Source organism: Onychostoma macrolepis, chromosome 06, assembly GCF_012432095.1.
Source record: "Onychostoma macrolepis isolate SWU-2019 chromosome 06, ASM1243209v1, whole genome shotgun sequence".
NCBI lineage: Eukaryota > Metazoa > Chordata > Actinopteri > Cypriniformes > Cyprinidae > Onychostoma > Onychostoma macrolepis.
In genome coordinates, this window is record NC_081160.1 from 2493602 (window position 1) to 2512945 (window position 19344).

The 19344-nt window shown below is 35.8% G+C and overlaps 1 protein-coding gene across 4 annotated transcripts; it reads right to left on the reverse strand.

The window, feature by feature from the left end:
* Positions 1–421: 421 nt before the first annotated feature.
* On the reverse strand, positions 422–16623 carry LOC131542736 (transmembrane protein adipocyte-associated 1 homolog). 4 transcript variants are annotated; one of them, XM_058779681.1, is made up of 12 exons: positions 16504–16623; positions 16351–16418; positions 10629–10806; positions 7893–8025; positions 7695–7781; positions 5796–5868; positions 5092–5171; positions 4328–4438; positions 4173–4233; positions 3979–4081; positions 2840–2920; positions 422–1544 (listed from the first exon to the last, which is right to left on the reverse strand). In XM_058779681.1, the coding sequence occupies exons 3-12, from the start codon at positions 10790–10792 to the stop codon at positions 1301–1303; spliced, it is 1137 nt and encodes a 378-aa protein (XP_058635664.1). In that variant the 5' UTR covers positions 10793–10806; positions 16351–16418; positions 16504–16623; the 3' UTR covers positions 422–1300. The 4 variants fall into 4 exon arrangements, with proteins under 4 accessions (XP_058635664.1, XP_058635665.1, XP_058635663.1 ...); XM_058779682.1 differs by lacking the exon at positions 16504–16623 and having other exon boundaries at positions 16351–16492; XM_058779680.1 differs by lacking the exons at positions 16351–16418; positions 16504–16623 and adding an exon at positions 11560–11890 and having other exon boundaries at positions 424–1544.
* Between the last annotated feature and the right edge of the window lie 2721 nt (positions 16624–19344).

The window sequence follows — 19344 nt, forward strand, 5'->3', positions numbered from 1 at the left end:
TCCGTGTGGCTCAAAATAAAGTCTCTTTGCTGGATTTAGGTTCAGTGTTCATCTGACTAAAATGGTTTCTTATTTCTTGCTTTATAACATTTAATCTATAGACTAAACATAATAAATACCCTGATCTTTAACAAAGCATTTCAGTGAAGCTGAAGATTGCTTTGAGATATGCTTCCAATAACAGGCTACAATATAAAAAATAAATAAATAAACAGGCAGAGCAAAGCATGGAGTATGAGCAATATGACAATTTGCACTGAATTTCAGATTATATTACAACTCATTTACAGTGGCATTTCAGTGCAAATATTAAAACTTCAAAATTAAATTGCCTTAAATTCCACTGTGCAAAAAACAAAACAAAAAATACACGGCAGAGTGTCCACACACATCTCTAAATAGATACAGTTTAATCATAAAACATCTTCTCTCCACGCTCAAATCATATTTAAAGAAAAAAAGAAAAGAGAAATAAGCAATAAGAAACAAGCATTTTACTCAGGCCAGATTTAATTGAAGATTTTTTTTTTCTCTGTGCACCAAAAAAAGTTAACTAGTGGTATTTTATCAAATAAAACAAAGTGGGTCACACATGCTCTCTCTCCCAGTATGGTCCTTTATCTTCACCTTCTCTCACATGGAATGACATGAAGACAAGCCTGACTTGAGCCGGTGCCATTTTCATTATCAATTAGAAAGATGAACAAAGGTCAAGATCACAATTTAAGCTTTCACTTCAAGACTTGAACCCAAGTCTAATGATGACAGGCTAAAACAAAATTCATCAGATAACTAAAATAAATAAAAATCCAAAGAAAATTCTTTCAAAACTATGATATAGCACTGAGAAATAAATGTTTTTACAAATTTCTAGATGAACGCTCAGCCCATATGAAGCATATGAACAGAGTCAAGGTAGATTACAGGGTTCTTAAGACTTCAAATTAGCAAGCAAACGAGCCAAATCAGTGCAAAACAACCCTAATTATGAGCATCAAAACATGAGCAGATCTTTCGCTGGCATCAGTAGAATAACATGAAATCATCTAATGGCGATCGATTATGGTTTCAGCAGAAATATATTACATTATGCACATCACAAAGTCCAATAAAGTTGCTTGCAGTACAGATCCGAACACACAAATGTAAAATTAAGAGCACTGGTGTTACACAAGGAATGTTGAATTCATGGAATACAAATGGAATCGATCTTAAATAACAGCACTGATTGGGAAAAGCGTTTCTGATCAAGGCAGTCCACGACGAGCTGGAGTCAGATGTTGTCAGTGTTAAAGCGTGCTCAGGCGTTGATGGCCCTCCAGCGGTCGCTGTCGATGCTGTTGATGCTGTGCGCTCCGCCGAACGGCCCCGACACCACGTCGTCCAGATACGCTCCGGAGCCGTCGATCTGCGTGCTGGAGTACGAGCCGTGATCCAGATCCTTCCGGCCCAGACCGGAGGACGAGGTGTTGGGCAGGTGGACGTCCGAGTCTTCCGGCTCGTCGATTTGTGACTTGTAGGAGAAGAGGATTTTGGGCTCGGAACTGAAGAGAAACCAGGAGGAAGCATGAAAAATGACTGGCGTCTTGTGTGTGAACATAGCATTACAATAGTTGCAGTTTAGACAGGATGTTCGTATAGATCAGGTGGAAAATTCAACACATTTTTAAACATACACCTCCATTAAAAAGTTTATTCAAATACATTAATGCTTTTATTCATTAAGGATGCATTAAAGTGATCAAAAGTGGCAGCAAAGACATTTATAATGTTACAAAAGATTTCTATTTCAGATAAATGCTGAACTTTCTATTCATCGGTGAATGCTGAAAAATAAAATGTATGATGGTTTCCACACAAATTTATTTTTCAACATTGATAATAATCAGAAATGCAAAACAACATATTAGAATGATTTCTGAAGGATCATGTGACTCTTACGGAAGCCCACTTATTCAAAAAATGTATTGTAATTATGACTCATAACTATGACTTTGTATCTCATAAGTTATAAAGTTTCTTTTGTCGTAATCAGGACTTGTCATAATTATGATTTATCAAAGAATGTTTTTATGTGGCAGAAAGAAATAGGTTTCCCTAATTACAATTACAATATAATGAGATAAACTCTTAGTGACCACAAACTTTTTGAATGGTAGTACATAATGGTAAACTTTTTATGCTTTTAATGTTATTGAGGAGATTTTATGTATGTTAACTATGAATTATTGATATACGAAAACCAGATAGTATTAGTGGCATCCAAATAAAGTGCATCAATTTGATATATCATTTTGTACAAAAATATCTAAAACCACAATGATTGTCTCTTTTTGCACTTCAATAAAAAAGGATTTTTACAAATTTTTAGTTATAAAGGTTTGGAAGAGGGAAATAACCACTTTTATCCTCTCTTGGTATCAGAAGTGCTCCAACTTTGCCACATTTTTGGGTCATTTCTGTAAAATTCTGTTTAAAACTATCCAAACACAAAGGACTTCCATAGACGTTCAACAGAAAGAGTAAAAGCTTGTATAATAATATGATGGTTGGCCACATTTGCTGAGGGCAGTAATGTCTTTAAGGTGGTGTTTAGTGCAGTCTTATCATGGACAATCATGCTTTTGCAGCCTGAATTAAAAATAAATCCTACAAGGGTACAGAATATGGCATTTTAAGGAAGTTGAAACCCACAGCAGCCTATTCGTCTGCTCTGTGAATACAGTTCCTCATGCAGAACTAAAGCATGATAATATGGCAGGAATGAGTCTGTCTAGAGGCTATATCGACTGACGCGTCTGTAATATCCTGTGACTGAATCACAGGTGGATCTACATACCCAAAGAATCCTTTGAGGAACGTCACATAGATCAGAGGAGCAAAGACGGAAAAGTACAGGAATGTGGTCACATCCACACAGCTGCAAACACAGAGAGGAACAGATACAGTTTGAAACCATTCTGATAATCTGGCATCCGTTTCAATTTCATTTGTAGCATTTTGAAAAAGGTCAAATAAATATTATGATATCAAATTAATAAGAAATATTTTTTGTAAATATTTTAGTATTTCTAATATTACTGCAGCATTCTCAAATCACGAGACAAACCAAAGAAATTCCCGAATTCATTTCTCAACATTTCCACTCACATTTTATGCAAATAAGACAATGTCTATTATATGCATTACAATAATATATTAAAAACAAGTAAATTAGAAGAGAATACAATTTTTTTCCTTTTGGGCTTTATTTAAATGCATCTTTCAGTCTAAAGAGCATGACATATTGCCAAATATTCAATATAACATGTATATAAAGATACATACTGAATTTTTAAATGAAACTAGTTTACAAAATGTTACTTTAAAATTTCATTAGGAAATGATCTAACACTAACATTTTTGTTAACTGGCTTACCTGTTAATGTGCAAAAGTATACCCTAGTTTAAAAAACAAAAAAAACAAACCATGCCATAATTTATTTCAAATACATTTTTTTCATACTAAGTATACTCCAAATCCATTAACATATCAATTAAAACTCACTGATATAAAATTATAATTCAACTTCATTTGGAGTATTTCATTAATGCACAATGCACATTTCTTAATATTATGCCTAAAATGTGTTTTAATATCACTATTAATAAGGAGTGTATGATCGCTGTTAATATCAGTCTTTAAATGCAAGATATTTAAAGTGCACCTCAACTATACTTGCAATAGCTCCACTTCAGCACAATCAAATAAACTTCAGTATATCTGTAGTTGCACTATTTCTGCACAATTAAAGTGCATTCAGCACAAAATCAGTTGTTCCAATTTAAGTATACCAGTTTAGTATACCAATTTCAGGGTAGGACTTAAATACATAAATGTATTTGTAGTATACTTAGCACAAAATAAGTGTATTTCGAATACATTTAATACTTTTTTTTTCACTAGGGTAGGTTTGACAGACAGAGATGAATCCTCACCACAGGCCTTCAATGATGTCGGCACAGAGCAGCGCGCTTCCCAAACCCTGAACCAGATTGAGCACGGACAGGATGGCAGCATACACGTAAAAACCCCTCTTCGCTGCGGCACGAGAACCAGAAACACATTCACATCATTCATAACCGTCTGAATGATTCCTACATGAATCATGATGAACACTGCGCTTACTCACATGGTAACGAGATCCTCTCTCTGACTGGAGTTTTAGGTAGAATGACTATCAGGGAATACACCTAAAACAGATTGTATCGCAGAACAAAAAATTAATAATTCAACATATAAACACAAGATGGTTTCATAACAAAGGAGAAGTAATTAACTAGATACCAGGAAAAAGAAACAGGAACTGGCCAACCAGAAGTGGCGCCCGCCGTGGCCGTAGATGTTGAAGTCTTTGGCGGAGAGATGTTTGTCTGGGAAACGAATCTCCAGAGTCCCCTGAGAGAGCAAGAGATGGTGCATTAAAACAATAACTCACTGAATGCATCACAGCTAAGTGTGTTTTTGCAAACATCGACACATAAAACTCATTATTTATGAGTCTGAATTAATCAGAGTGGTTTCTGAATTAACATCCAACTCAACAGATATTTCGTTAAGGATATATACTCAGCAATTTTTGCTGTAATACATGTATATGTGACCCTGCACCACAAAACCAGTCGTAAGGGTAAATGTTTTGAAATTGAGATTTATGCATCGTCTGAAATCTGAATAAATAAGGTTTACATTGATGTATGGTTTGTTAGGATTGGACAATATTTGAAAATCTGGAATCTGAGGGTGCAAAAAAATCTAAATATTGAGAAAATCGCCTTTAAAGTTGTCTAAATGAAGTTCTTAGCAATGCATATTACTAATCAAGAATTAAGTTTTGATATATTCACGGTAGGAAATTTACAAAATATCTTCATGGAACATGATCTTTACTTAATATCCTAATGATTTCTGGCATAAAAGAACAATTGATCATTTTGACCCATACAATGTATTGTTGGCTATAGCTACAAATAAACCCGTGCTATTTATGACTGCTTTTGTGCTCCAGGGTCACGTATAAATATGTAATGAACGGCTGTTGTATAACACACCTGTGTGATGGAGTAAGCCAGAGACAGGACCGCAGTGATGGCCAACACACGCTTGATGCTGGACTTGCTCTCCAGATGGCCTGAGCAAACACAATCAGCAAACACGACACTTTAACAGGAAGTGCAGCACACACTAAAAGACCCTTTGTTTGCACAGCAAGTTACAATGCAACAGGTACATTTAGAACACATGGAAATCACTGTCACTAGTGTTGCTTTTGTCAACTAAAACGGCAAAAAAAACAAAAAGTGTTACACTTTATTTTAGGGACCAATTCTCATTATTCCTAAACTATAGCATAACTTAAAAAAATAAATAAAAAAATAACATTAAAAATTCAAAAATTTCAATAATTGAAATACAGCTGAAATAAAATTAAAATATAAAATATTAGACAAAAAAAAAAACGTTTATATTTATATTTATATATATATATATATTTTAGTGAGTTCAACTCACTAAAATTAATACAATTACAAAAACTAAAATTAAGCTAAATTTAAAAAAAAATTACGTATAATAAAAATTAAATAAAAGTACATAATTTAATTAGTGAAACTTAAAATTAAAATGACAACAAAAAATTGTTAATATTGTGATTTTATTGTGAAATTGAATTTTCACCCATTTGAAAAATTAGATTTTTTTAATAAGAAACAGAATCACATTTGAGATCTGAAACAAACACAATGCAGTAACGTACCAAAAGCCAGTCCAAGTATGATGACGCTGAGCTCAATAGCCAATAAAAAGAACCTCGTGATTTCCCAAAGCACCTGTAATCACAGAAATCACTGATGAATTCACATCATAATTACAGCACAACCCTCTCACAATCCACTCATTACAGCGTCAGCAAAACTAATATATCTGCATGCCAACATGACTTCAGAACAGACTATGCTTACTTTCTTAATTCATGCTCCTGCTCTTATTATGAGCAATTCATCAGTCACGTTATTGTAATATATGTTTGTTTATAAATGTTTTTAAAATCCATCAACATAATAAGTTGCTCCACGTTAACTTCTCACTGATTATCTCGTTTCAATAAATAGACTACTGTTTAAAACTTTGATGTTGGTAAGATTCGTTAATGTTTTTAGAAGTATCTTCTGCTCACCAAAGCTGCCTTTATTTGATCAAAACACAGCAAAACCAGTAAAAGTATGAAATATTATTAGAATTTAAATTAGCTGTTTTCTATTTGAATATATTGTAAATTATAATTTATTTCTGTGATGCACAGCTGAATTTTCAGCATCATTACTGCAGTCTTCAGTGTCACATGATCCTTCAGAAATCATTCTAATATGCTGATTTGCTGCTCAAGAAACATTTCTGATTATTATCAATGTTGAAAACAGTTGTGCTGCACAATATTTTTGTGGGAACCGTAATGCATTTTATATTTCAAGATTCTTTGATGAATAGAAAAATCAAAAGAACAGCATTTATTTGAAATAGAAATCTTTTGCAACTTTAGAAATATTTTTACTGTCACTTTTGATCAATTTAATGCACAAAAGTTCTCAGTATAAATATTTTCTATAGTAATTTGATAAGTAGAATGGAATATAATGAAGTCGTGTTTTGCATGTTTTTAATCCTTAATTTATTTTCAGAGCAAGACAAAGCAAAATGCAGAGCAATGTCTACAGAAGCTTTTGGTGGTGTCACAAAATGTTTAAAACATAAAAAGTTGTGCTTTCAGATGCAGATTTTGTATACAGCGGGTAAAATAAGTGTTGAACACATCACCATGTTTCCCTGTAAATATATTTCTAAAGGTGCTGTTGTCATGAAATTTTCACCAGATGTCGGTAACAACTAAAGTAATCCATACATACAAAGAAATCAATACAAATAAGTTCTGAAATTAAGTTCTGTGAAATAAAATGGAACGACAGAGAAAAAGTATTGAACTACTGAAATGTATTTAATACTTTGTACAAAAGCCTCTGTTGGTAATGACAGCTTCAAGACGTCTCCTGTAGGAGAAACTAGTGGCATGCATTGCTCGGGTGTGATTTTGGCTCATTCTTCAAATCTTGAAGGTTCTGTGGCCTCTTCTATGAACTCTGAGCTTTAATTCTTATTTTATATTGGATTGATTGGCTGGCCGTTCTAGCAGCTTTATTTTCTTTCTCTGAAACCAATCGAGAGTTACCTTGGCTGTGTTTGGGATCATTGTCACCCTTGTTTCATCTTCATCATCCTGGTACTGTAGGTGTTGGGACTGAAGCAGCTAATATTTATTTCCACTGACGAAAGGCAGGATTGCTTTCTAATCACTGATAGATTTCAGCTGGCGTCTTGGTTTTCCATGCCTTTTTGCACCTCACTGTCTTCATGTGTTCAATACTTTTTCCCTGCGTCATTCCACTTAACTTCATTTCTGAACTTATTTGTTTTATTGTCTTTGTATGTATGGATTGCTTGGGTTGTTACCAACATCTGGTGAAAATTTCATGTCAACAGCACCTTTAGAAATATATTTACTGAGAAAAATGGTGACGTTTTCAATACTTATTTTACCAATTAATTCAAGATCACAGAAGTCAGTGTGAAGTCCTCACTGAGATGTTTTGTGTGTTTTCACCTTGTCTATGAGTGTGGCGGAGCTGGATGTGCTGACGGTCATGGAGACGATGGCTCGTGTGATTCCTACAGCCGCCACCACAAACACCTGCGCGGCGCGAGAGAAAGAGTCTGTCAGAGCAAACCTGAGCAGCACAGCACAGCAGAAACTCCCACTGCATGCAAATCTTCAGCTCACACGGGACGCGCTGCTGCTTACCAGTATGTAAAACGCCACGAATATGGGGCTGGAGGTCAGACGGATCTTAGCGCGAGCAGAAGGAAGCTTCCACATCAGGAAGACCAGGAAAGCCACGTTTGGGACGAGCAGCATCAAGTCCCAGTACCGAACCCTGACGGAGAAACAGAGACGAAGAGTTACGAATCAGACCAAAACAGAGCTTTACAACTGTGGCACGGTGTTAATTAAACATGTTTAGATTAAACAGCACAGAAACCAGCCGTTTATTACTACAATACTAGACCGTACACACACACACACACACAGACACAGACACACACACACACAGACACACAGACACACACACACACACACAGACACAGACACACACACAGACACAGACACAGACACACACACACAGACACACACGTTCGTTTTTGTGAAAAGTGGGGACTCTCCATAGGCGTAATGGTTTTTATACTGTATTTACTGTATGTGCTATTGCCCTACACCAACCCTACACCTAAACCTACCCCTTACAGGAGACTGTGCATTTCAACTTTCCCCAAAAAAACCTCATTCTGTGTGATTTATAAGCGTTTTGAAAAGTGGGGACATGGGTCAATGTCCTGAGATGTCACCTTCACCTTGTAATACCTGTCTTACCTTTGTCATTATACACATCTATGTCCTGACTTTTCACAAAAACAGCACACACACACACACACACACACATCTAAAACTGGAATTTCAACTTTTCATGCTGTGATGGAAAGCACCTATTTATCCACACAAACAACTCCTGGGAACCAAAACAAAAAGTTTAAGCTGAAGTCTTAAAACTGAAATGAAAAAAATAAATTAATAAAAAAATAAAAAAAATAGCTAAAAGAAATCTTACAAAAAAAAAAAAAAGGTTTGAGGCTAATTTTCCTCTTCAACAAGTTCTCTTCATAAAAACAAAAAGATATAAATGTAACTTTCATAGGTTTATACCAGCATACACATGTAGCACCTGCAGTCAATGAAGCTCAATTTTAAGCTTTATTTAATGAAGAACTTCCAATAAACATATAAAACCAAACTCACTAATGAAAGGTATTAGGGAATTATTTGTTTATATAATGTTTGCAACCGGTCTAATGTCTAATTCTGTATATCAACCTGTTTTGAGACAACTTATACATTATCAATCAAAAGTTTGGGGTCAGTAACCTTTTTAAAATTTTAAAGAAATAAACAATTAAAAAAAAAATTCAGCAAGGACACATTGCATTGTAAAAATGTAAAGACATTTATAATGTAACAAAAGATTTATATTTCAAATAAATGCTGTTCTTTTGAACTTTGTGTTCATCTGTGATTTCTGAAAAATAAAATGCATCACGGTTTCCACAGAAATATTATGCAGCACAACTGTTTTCAACATTGATAATAATCAGAAATGTTTCTTGAGCAGCAAATCAGCATATTATTATGATTTCTGAAGAATCATGTGACACTGAAGACTGGAGTAATGATGCTGAAAATTCAGCTGCGCATCACAGTTTAAAATATTATATAAACTATAACAATATTTCACAATATTAATGTTTTTGTTTTGATCAAATAAATGCAGCCTTGGAAAGCAGAAGAGACTTCTTTTAAACAAATCTTACTGACACTAAACTTTTGAAAGTTTAATAGTTTAATAAAAATAAAAAATGTAATAATGAGAATATTAGTTTGTCAAAGTTTCATTTTTGGTGAAGTCTGAAAATGTTTTTCTCTGAAGTTCACTTACAACATACAATAGATAACCAAAAACAATAGACCTACTGTTTTTCTTTCTACGTAATTTGCTGATTTATCATTATAAAACAACAAGGAGAGGAAGTTGTCATGAGAAGCACAAAACATCTCCTGTCTCTGAAGAGCCATGACATCCTCTTAAAGACACGCAAAACTATTCTGAGCTCACCAACACAAACGTCCTCAAAGGAACACAAAAACCCAACTGTCCCAGGAGAACCAGATGTGACTTTTAATAAAATTACAGAGGACAGTCCCGTTTGATAGAGTCACTACAAGCACAAAACCGAAAGCAGAACTGAAAGCTCATGTTGTAAAAATCATCCAGTGCTAAAATCACATTTCACGCCTCACACAAGCGTCTACTGTTAGATCCAACACAAGATCATCTGTATCTGAGAAATACTCTTCAGTATATCAGCTCAAAAACTAAATGCATTCAGGCGTTCAAACATGGCAAAGAGCCCAGATGAAAACTGCAGTCAGTTTCAGCACACAGAAATGCAAAATAAAACGACATGAAATCACAAATCCTTGACCCGTCGCTTAAATAAACTGAAAAAACTACTTGCAAATTTACAGCAACTCCATATATCAGACATGCATTGCACATACCATATAATAGTAATAAGGACACATATGTGACCCTGGAGCACAAAACCAGCACAGATTTGTAGCAATAGCCAGCAATACATTGATTGTATGGGTCAAAATTATCGATTTTTCTTTTATGACAAAAATCATTAGGATATTAAGTAAAGATCATGTTCCATGAAGATATTTTGTAAATTTCCTACCACAAATATATAAACTTCATTTTTGATTAGTAATATGCATTGCTAAGAACTTCATTTGGACAACTTTAAAGGCTATTTTCTCAATATTTTGATGTTTTTGCACCCTCAGATTCCAGGTTTTCAAATAGTTGCATCTCAGCCAAATATTGTCCGATCCTAACAAACCATACATCAATGGAAAACGTACCTGGAGTGTCCGATGTCGTCGTACAGGATCTGCAGGCATTTGTGTGGTTTGGTGATGTTGTTCTCATGGTCGGGGATGAATTCAGAGCTGTTGTCCGTGGTGGGAAACACACTGGTGTTGGCATAATGGAGCAAACTTACTACATCAGTCACAGTCTCCAGCATTCTGGATTAAACCTCTGCAAAACACACAACCCCTTCAGTTTACACTCATACGATATACAAACATATATAACATACAAGCAACTTATTCGCATGTAAAGCACAGATTTATAGGAGTTGACAATAAAAAAAATGCAGAAGATTAGATTCCCAACCGTGTCAATATAACACAAAAACACAATAGTTGAACATGAAAAGAACTTTAACATTTAAAAATGAGAAATGTTGCCTTGGCAACTAACTGAAATAAAAATATGTTTAAGGAAATAAAAAAATTAAAGCTAGACAGAAATGTTTAAAAAAAAAAAAAACTAATAATAATAATTACTAAAGTTAAAAATATATAAAATAAACACCAATTAAAACTTAATAAACGCTGTAATATTATATAAATAATATTAAAATTGCAACCCCACTGACTGGCTTAAATCAGGCATCACAAACATTTTCAAATCCATTTATTTATTTTTAAAAAATGTTACATTTTGTAAGAGATCGGAATGTTTCGAACGCACGAAAGGTAACAAAGTTTCTCCGCTGGAATGTGTGTGTATTTACACAGATATGACGTTACATAACACACTCACATCAAAATGTGATCAAAAACAACACACACTGATCCAAACACAAGCATAAAGCGTCAGTGAACGAGAATCTTCTGTATGTTTACTGCACGAGTGCGATATGTTTATATTGTAATGCATCATATTCCACATTTCGCACACAGCGCGCGGATATATCAGCTGATAAACCTCAAAAACACAGCTCACCTTTAACTGTTGATGATCTCAGATCAGAGCCGGTGCGCTTCAGTATTAATGTGATCATAAGTTATTAGTTGAGGCATAATAACTTTCGTCGGTGTGTCTGTGGCTTGTTGTTTACAGGCGGAATGAAACTGATGCGTCAGTCGCGATTCGCTTGTCAGATAAAAGTCGGCGTGAATGCGTTATCGTATCAAAGATGGCCGCCATCTATGAAACCTTTCACAATAAAAGACTCAAAGAAACCACTAAATACATATTTGTGTACCTGTACTTGCTACAGTGATAGCTTATGCTGTACTGTAGCTTAATTTCATTTCACTTTTGAAATGTGTTGATATTGCTTTGATTTGCACTTGTTTTATATTACTTACATTTAAAAATTATTAATAAAAATAATGCACATCTATGTTTTATTAGTACCAAAATACTATTAACAAAAGTTTTTTTTTTTTTGAGATTATAATAAAGCACACTAAAATTGTAATTTATATAAAATAAAAACGACACCGAAGACCAGTCTTGACACTTCAAAATAAAAGCCTAATCGCCCTTCCGAAGTCGATGGCAGCCATGTAGGCAACCCTTCAAAATAAAAAAAAATATTAAAATAAAAAACTAGTAAAAAAAAATATTACAGTATAATGCAGTACTTAGAAAAAAGGTCGATTCTACTGTTTTATTTAAATTTAGACAGAAACAAGTATTAATACACATGTTAAAAGTAAAACACAGCATAGAAACAGAATTAGAAACGTTTTAAAATGTAATATGGTCTTGTATTATTGAAGTTAAACAAATGTCACATGCTTAAATGCAACATCACATGCCTAACACATGAACCGAGGAACACTGCATATGATCAAATTAAATACTGCAAACAGAATGCAAGTGACAATCATTGCATTCAATGCATAAGTGAACATTAATGACGTATTGCGTCGTAACATTATGACAACAGGATAAGAACGGATGAATAAGGTCTAAGAAATTATTTAAGCAATTTGTTGCATAAGGTGAAAGCAGTGCAGAAACAAGTGGGTTTCTTCAAACGCTAGTTGAGAGTTATGTGTGCTTTGGGTTGACCGGACATCATCCTTACAGCCAGATACACCGGGTGCGTGAAGCTGACTTTAAAAGTGTGCAGATGAGTTTTATCTCCACTCACATCGCTAATGCTGTAAAATGCTAAAGTGCCACTACTAAAGCTGAGGTGTATCTCCATTCTCTTCAGAGACGGCGTACGTCTAAGCGGCGTGTCCTTTCCTTTCTCGTACGCCCGCAGAAGGTTATCACAGTACATGAGGCACCAGGATCCAGAGCTGCTCTCCAGACCGCTACCAGAACCAGATCTAGGCAGATCGCCGTAACACACGGCCAAAACCCAAGGACAGCCTTCAGCCTGGAAGTTCCAGAGATGTTCTCCTCGGACGAAGCTCTGGGAGCTCAAAGCCTGGAAGAAACTGGAAAACCTCTGAGAACTGGCCGGATACGGCTGCTTGGCTACGCTAAAAGACACCGTTTTAAGGTCTTCAGATAAGACCAGGCTGGGATGGATGGTATCGGGGTCGAAGGTGACCTCGGATGGGTTGAGAACGACACGTAAGGCCCGCTGAGCGGATCCAAGTCCGAGACGGAGTTGGGTGTTTTGGTGCTCGATCTTCTCGCAGACTTTCTTCAAACTGCTGGATAATTCCAGATCGCTTGAGAACTCCTGCAAAGGCTCCAGGGTCAAGCTGGAAACCTGGTTCTCGACGTCTCGGACTCCGTCAATAAAACAAGCGTCGTCCGTCTCGTCCGTTAACGTGTTGAGCTGAAGTTCAGCGGATCTCAGCGGCTTCTGGAGGTCAGACAGCATTCGCACTCTTTTCCCAACAGCATCTTCTCTGGGTCTCAACTCGGCCTCCAGAAGCTTCAAAGCAGTCGAGTTGTAGGTCTTCACCAGCTCTGCGATCTCCTCCAATACGCTGCTCACATCTCTCCTCAGATCTGCGTGTGCTGCTTTAACCGCAGCCTCTCTGGCCTTTTCCTTATTCGCCAGATCATCTACTAGAGTGAGCTTTTCTTGAAGACTAGTTATGACGGGATTCAGTCTAGAACTCCGTTCATTGGTTTCATTCTCCACAAGAGAGCTTTTCCCAGAATCTGTGGATGTGCACACATCAGCGTCTTCTGAAGATGGCTGGTCATTGATTATCGTGTCTTCTGCACCGGATTGAAGTTCAGCACTGATGCTGTTGGCTTTGTAGCTCTCAACTATCTGTTTTAGTTTGATGTTTCTCGGCAGGGACTCTGGGCTGAGATGTTCCTGTCCACACACTGGGCAACAAAGTACTTGATCAAATCCAGAAGTTTTGTCCCTCTCTGGTGTTTCCAGACAAACCAGGCAGAAACTGTGAGCACAGGGAAGAGTGACCGGGTCGAGGAAGAGATGGAGACAGATGGGACAGGTGAGCTCTGACTCCAAATAGCCCTCAGGAGACCCGTGTGCCATGATGACTGTCTTTGGTAACTGTGCAGTACAGACAGAGAAAAGTACAGTTACATAAATGCTCCTCTGGCTTTAATGCAAACTGACAAAAAGTCTCCCAGTTTGGAGAGAAATGTGGAAAAACAGGATTCCCTAGAAGCCCATTTACACCTCACGGGGGGAAAAACATGGAGAATCTGAATTATGGCATCAAAAGTCAAAATTATGAGACGTTAAATCATAATAATGAGATTCAAAAGTTGAAATTTTGAGATAGAGTGTCAATTATCACAAATAGTAACTAAGCCAAAATTACCAGACAAAGTCTTACGAGATAAAAAGTCATAATTATGATATTATTAGTCGAAATTGTGGCATAAAATTAGAAATTCTGAGATAAAAAGTCACAATTATTAGATAAAAAGGTCAAAAACTTGTTTTTATGTCATAATTATGAGTTTTCATAACAATTTTGACTTTTTATGTCATAATTTATATCATAACAACGATTTACCTAAGCATCATTTTTTGGTACTTCATAATTTTGAAAATGTCATAATTCTCAAAATTGTGAGTCGTAATTATGAGATAAAAAGTTGTAATTATGACATAAATAGTTATGACACCACAAAATTATAAGATAAAGTCATAATTGTAAGATAAAAAATTTTTTTAGATAAAAGACAATCTTAACAAAATGTCTAAAGTATCATGCTGAGCTATTACTATGAGACAGAAAGTCAAAATAATATAAACTAATATAAAATTCCAAAATAAAAACTCATAAATATGACAAAACGAAGAAATTTTGAGATTCTAAGTAACAGTTATTAGATAGTCATAATCGTTTTGTCATAATTGTTTTCTAAAAATGTCGACTTTTTATGTCATAAGTTTGTTTTGTTTTTAAATCTCACAACAATGTTTTTTTTTTCTGTAGCGGAAATGGGCTTCAGAAATGATCTGCATCCTGACTGAGTTTAATATATATTGATAATCGTCAATCTTATTGATATGATGCGTTCAAAACAAAAGGATATCTTAATTGTATCTGGAAATAAACATCATTTGTGACCCTAAACCAGTCATAAATAGCACGGGTTTATTTGTAGCAATAGCCAAAAATTAGTGCTGGGCAACGATTAATCGCGATTAATCGCATCCAAAATAAAAGTTTTTGTTTATATAATATATCTGTGTGTACTGTGTATATTTATTATGTGTATATAAAGACACACACATACAGTATATATTTTGAAAAGATTTACATGTATTTACATGTATATATTTATTAATATAATTTATATGATATATAAATATATTTAATATATAATCATAACACATTTTTCTTAAATATATACATACATGGGTGTGTATTCATATATACATAATAAATACACACAATACACACACATATATTATGTACACAAAAACTTTTATTTTGGATGCGATTAATCGCGATTAATCGTTGCCCAGCACTACCAAAAATACATTGTATGGGTCAAAATTATCAATTTTTCTTGTATGCCAAAAATCATTAGGATAGATCATGCTCCATGAATATATTTTGTAAATTTCCTACTGTAAATATATCAAAGCTGAATTATTGATTAGTAATATGCATTGCTAAGAACTTAATTTGGACAACTTTAAAGGCGATTTTCTCAGTATTTAGATTTTTTTGCACCCTCAGATTCCAGATTTTTAAATAGTTGTATCTCAGCCAAATATTGTCATATCATAACAAACCATACATCAATGGAGATGATGTATAAATCTCAAATTCAAAAAAGTGACCCTTCTGACTGGTTTTGTGGTCCAGGGTCACACTTGTGCTCAGACTGCCAGCTAGCGGCGAGCCGTGAACCCTGTCACTGTAAACGAGGCTCGACTTTGACACCTTCCTCTAACAACTCGCTGCCCAGTGAACCGCTAAGCCACGCCACTCACTTTCACGCCATAAATCTTGCCCTGCTGTTAATCGAGTGCAGAACAACAGTAGAGATCCTTTCAGAAAGACGTGGGCGCTTTTAGCTGTTCATGTGCAGCCATTTTCCAACATAAAAACGTGGATGTCTTGCGAAACTCGACGCAGATGCGCGTTTACAATCATAATAATCGCAACACAATAGTATGTTTTCATGTGAATCGAGGCGAACGCGACGCAGAGCCGTTAATAACGCTGCAGTGATGATCGGTGCAGAGTTTCGTTTTCCTGCATCACTCTCTATTACTGTATTACTAGATCGACTCGGACTGTTTATGGGTTCAGTTAGCGTCACAATATTTCATAAACTGCTCGTTTAAGCTTTGTATAATGCACTTACCTGCACTTTTCCTCCTGATGACACTTACAGTGAGATTCGGTGCCGCTGATATCGCGGGTGGATGTTTGCTACGTGTAAAACAAGAGTCATTGTTCATCTAACAGACAGAAAGTGTGTCATTAGAGTTGAAGGAGCATTTACAGCCATACACACCTTTATTTAAACAAACTCTGCTGCTTCCTGATGGAGCTCCACAGCAGCAGCGGCTCCTTCACTCGCATACAAACAAACAAGTGTGATGATGATGTACGTGATCACGCACGATGAACAAACAGCCAATACTTATAACCATCTGAAAAAAAACTATATATGTATATATGGTAGCTGACAAATAAAAGACTGTGTCCTATAGGTGTGACATAGCAAAAATGTAGAAAAAAAAAAGTTCAAATAGCACGAGGGAGGTTTATCTTCAATGTTAGTTTTTTGTTTTTACATTTTTTTTCCGTCACACCATAAGACACATTGATACTTCAACTACCCATATATATATATATATATATATATATATATATATACACACACACACACATACATACAGTATGTGTGTATAAAATTAATAAAATAAAAACGACAACAATCTCCATTAATAGCCTATTAAAAGCTCCCATTTAACAAAAATGTTTTAAAGATGGAAACTGCCAAAACAGTATAGAAAAATGTGTTGCTTTATATAAGACAACTTTAAAATATTTTATTACACATAAAAAAATATAAACATAAATAATAATATATAAGCAAAATATTTTCAACACATTTTGGACAGTTATTGTCGAAAAAAAAAACTTTTAATTGTTATGTGGGAATCTTTAATGGAGGTTGTTATTGTTGTTATAATGATTATTATAATGATTTCACGCACTGTAAAAAATCCAATTAACAAAATGTTAGAAGGGCAATTTTTCAACTAATTTTATTGCTTGGACTTATTTGAGAAGACATATTTTATTAAGTCTGCACAAATATATTTTAAAAACATTAAATGAATGGTTATTTTCAAATCCAGTCAACATTCAGAATGCTAAATGTTGACTAAACTAATAAAAACAAATCCAGAGATCATTCTGCACGTGCACGAGCCTGAGTGATTTCGCGGGAGAAACAGCGCCGCCATCTTGTCAAGTTCACGCGTCCGGTAAGTTCCAGTAAATAAATGTTATTTTTTTGGACGAGAAAAACAAAAGTGGATGTAAGACAGTGTATGTCAATTTCAGGCGTCAGGTAACGTTAAGTCAAGTGGAACTGAATAAATGTTTGTACGTTACTTAATGTTAGACTGAATCAAAACGTACATTTAAAAGGTGTAAATGTTTTATTTAAAACGTATATATTTATACACAAACGTACAACATATATAAAAACGTCGAATAAGCGTTGTATAGCCTATGTCTGACGGAAATTTAAGTGAAGAGAATAGTCTTTCACCTTGTTTAATCCATAAAACACTTAATGTCAAAAACTGTGTTACTATAATGAATTGTAGCTAATTTTGTCATGTTGTATGATATTTTTGTGCTTCTGTGCCGTGAAAAGATATGAAGAGATTGCGTGGTCTTTCTCTCTTTTATAAACCGTTATGCTTAATACGACCAACGTTAACCGAAATCTACGAAACGTGTAATTTAATGTAAACCACAGTAATGCGCTTATTTTAAGTTAACATGGGCGTGTTGAATGGGTTTTTGCGTGTGTAAACTTTTGCAATTGTCCTGTGAAGTAAAAAGACGACATTAAACGTGACTAACAACAAGCCACGGTGAAATGTCGCTCTTTTCAAACGGGGCGGATTAACCATCAGGGTGTGGCCAAAGGTTTCATTGGTGCTTTGTCATCATTGCAAGATTTCAGATGCAACCAAGCAGCAACCTCCCGCTCTCTCTCTTGAAACCAACACGGAAGTGACTAAAACTGCAATTCATCGGCTGGCCGCTAGAGGCTGGCTCCAAAAGGGAGTCAGTCCCATTGACTCCCCATGTTAAGATGCCCAACTTTACAGCAGAAAAAAACATGTTTACAGCCTGGTACAAAAAATTATTTTAGTCTATATAGGTAATTTTGCCCTTCATGACAACTGTGAGGGGGGTGATTTGTTTTATAACTCTTCCGTTTAAATTATATCAAGCCTTAAAGTTCTGCATAATTAAGGGCGTGGCCACTTGAATGACAGGTGGATTGCCGCTGCTGTCACCACTGTCGCGCTTGGCGGGTGTGGTTTCAGCAACCAGCTCCACCCACGTCCCCCCTTTTTACCCATTTTCGATTATCCGGGAGTGACACGATGCCAAGATGGCGACGGCTGTCTCCACCCACTTTGAGCTTCAAAAATGCTCTTTAGAAACCTACGGGTGACGTCACGGACACTACGTCAATTTTTGTTTTTACAGTCTATGGATGCAACCCAGTCAGTTCTTCCAAGGCACCAAACACTGGCTCGTGACCAGACCGCTCCACTGCAACTACATACTGTGTGTACTTTCAAGACTAGGAGTTTATTGTTTTCATTCCAGGTAATATGTGTAAATGTTTAGAGTTTTTACTACAATTATAATGTGCTTTACTGTTCTCAGTGGCATCTATGCTAATATTAGTCTGTTTCTTTCTTATTCTGAGGTCACCGTAGCCACCAGATCCAGTCTGAATCCAGATCAGATGGTGGATCAGAACCTAGAGACGACCTCGACAGCCCTGAATGTCAGCGGAGACCATGTCAGCTAGATGAGCTCCAGAGACAGATCCCTCTAAAGACCTCGTTGGCCATCGGGACAAGACCACGAGAACCAGACGAGTCCTCTGCTCAATCTGACCTGTGTTGCAGCCTAGAATTAAACCACACCATGCTGGTTTCGTCTGGCCAGAGGAGAACTGCCCCCCAACTGAGCCTGGTTTCTCCCAAGGTTTTCTTCTCAATTTCTGTCACCGATGGAGTTTTGGGTCCTTGCTGCTGTCGCCTTTGGCTTGCTTATATGAGGACGCTTGGCTGATTGCACAGACACT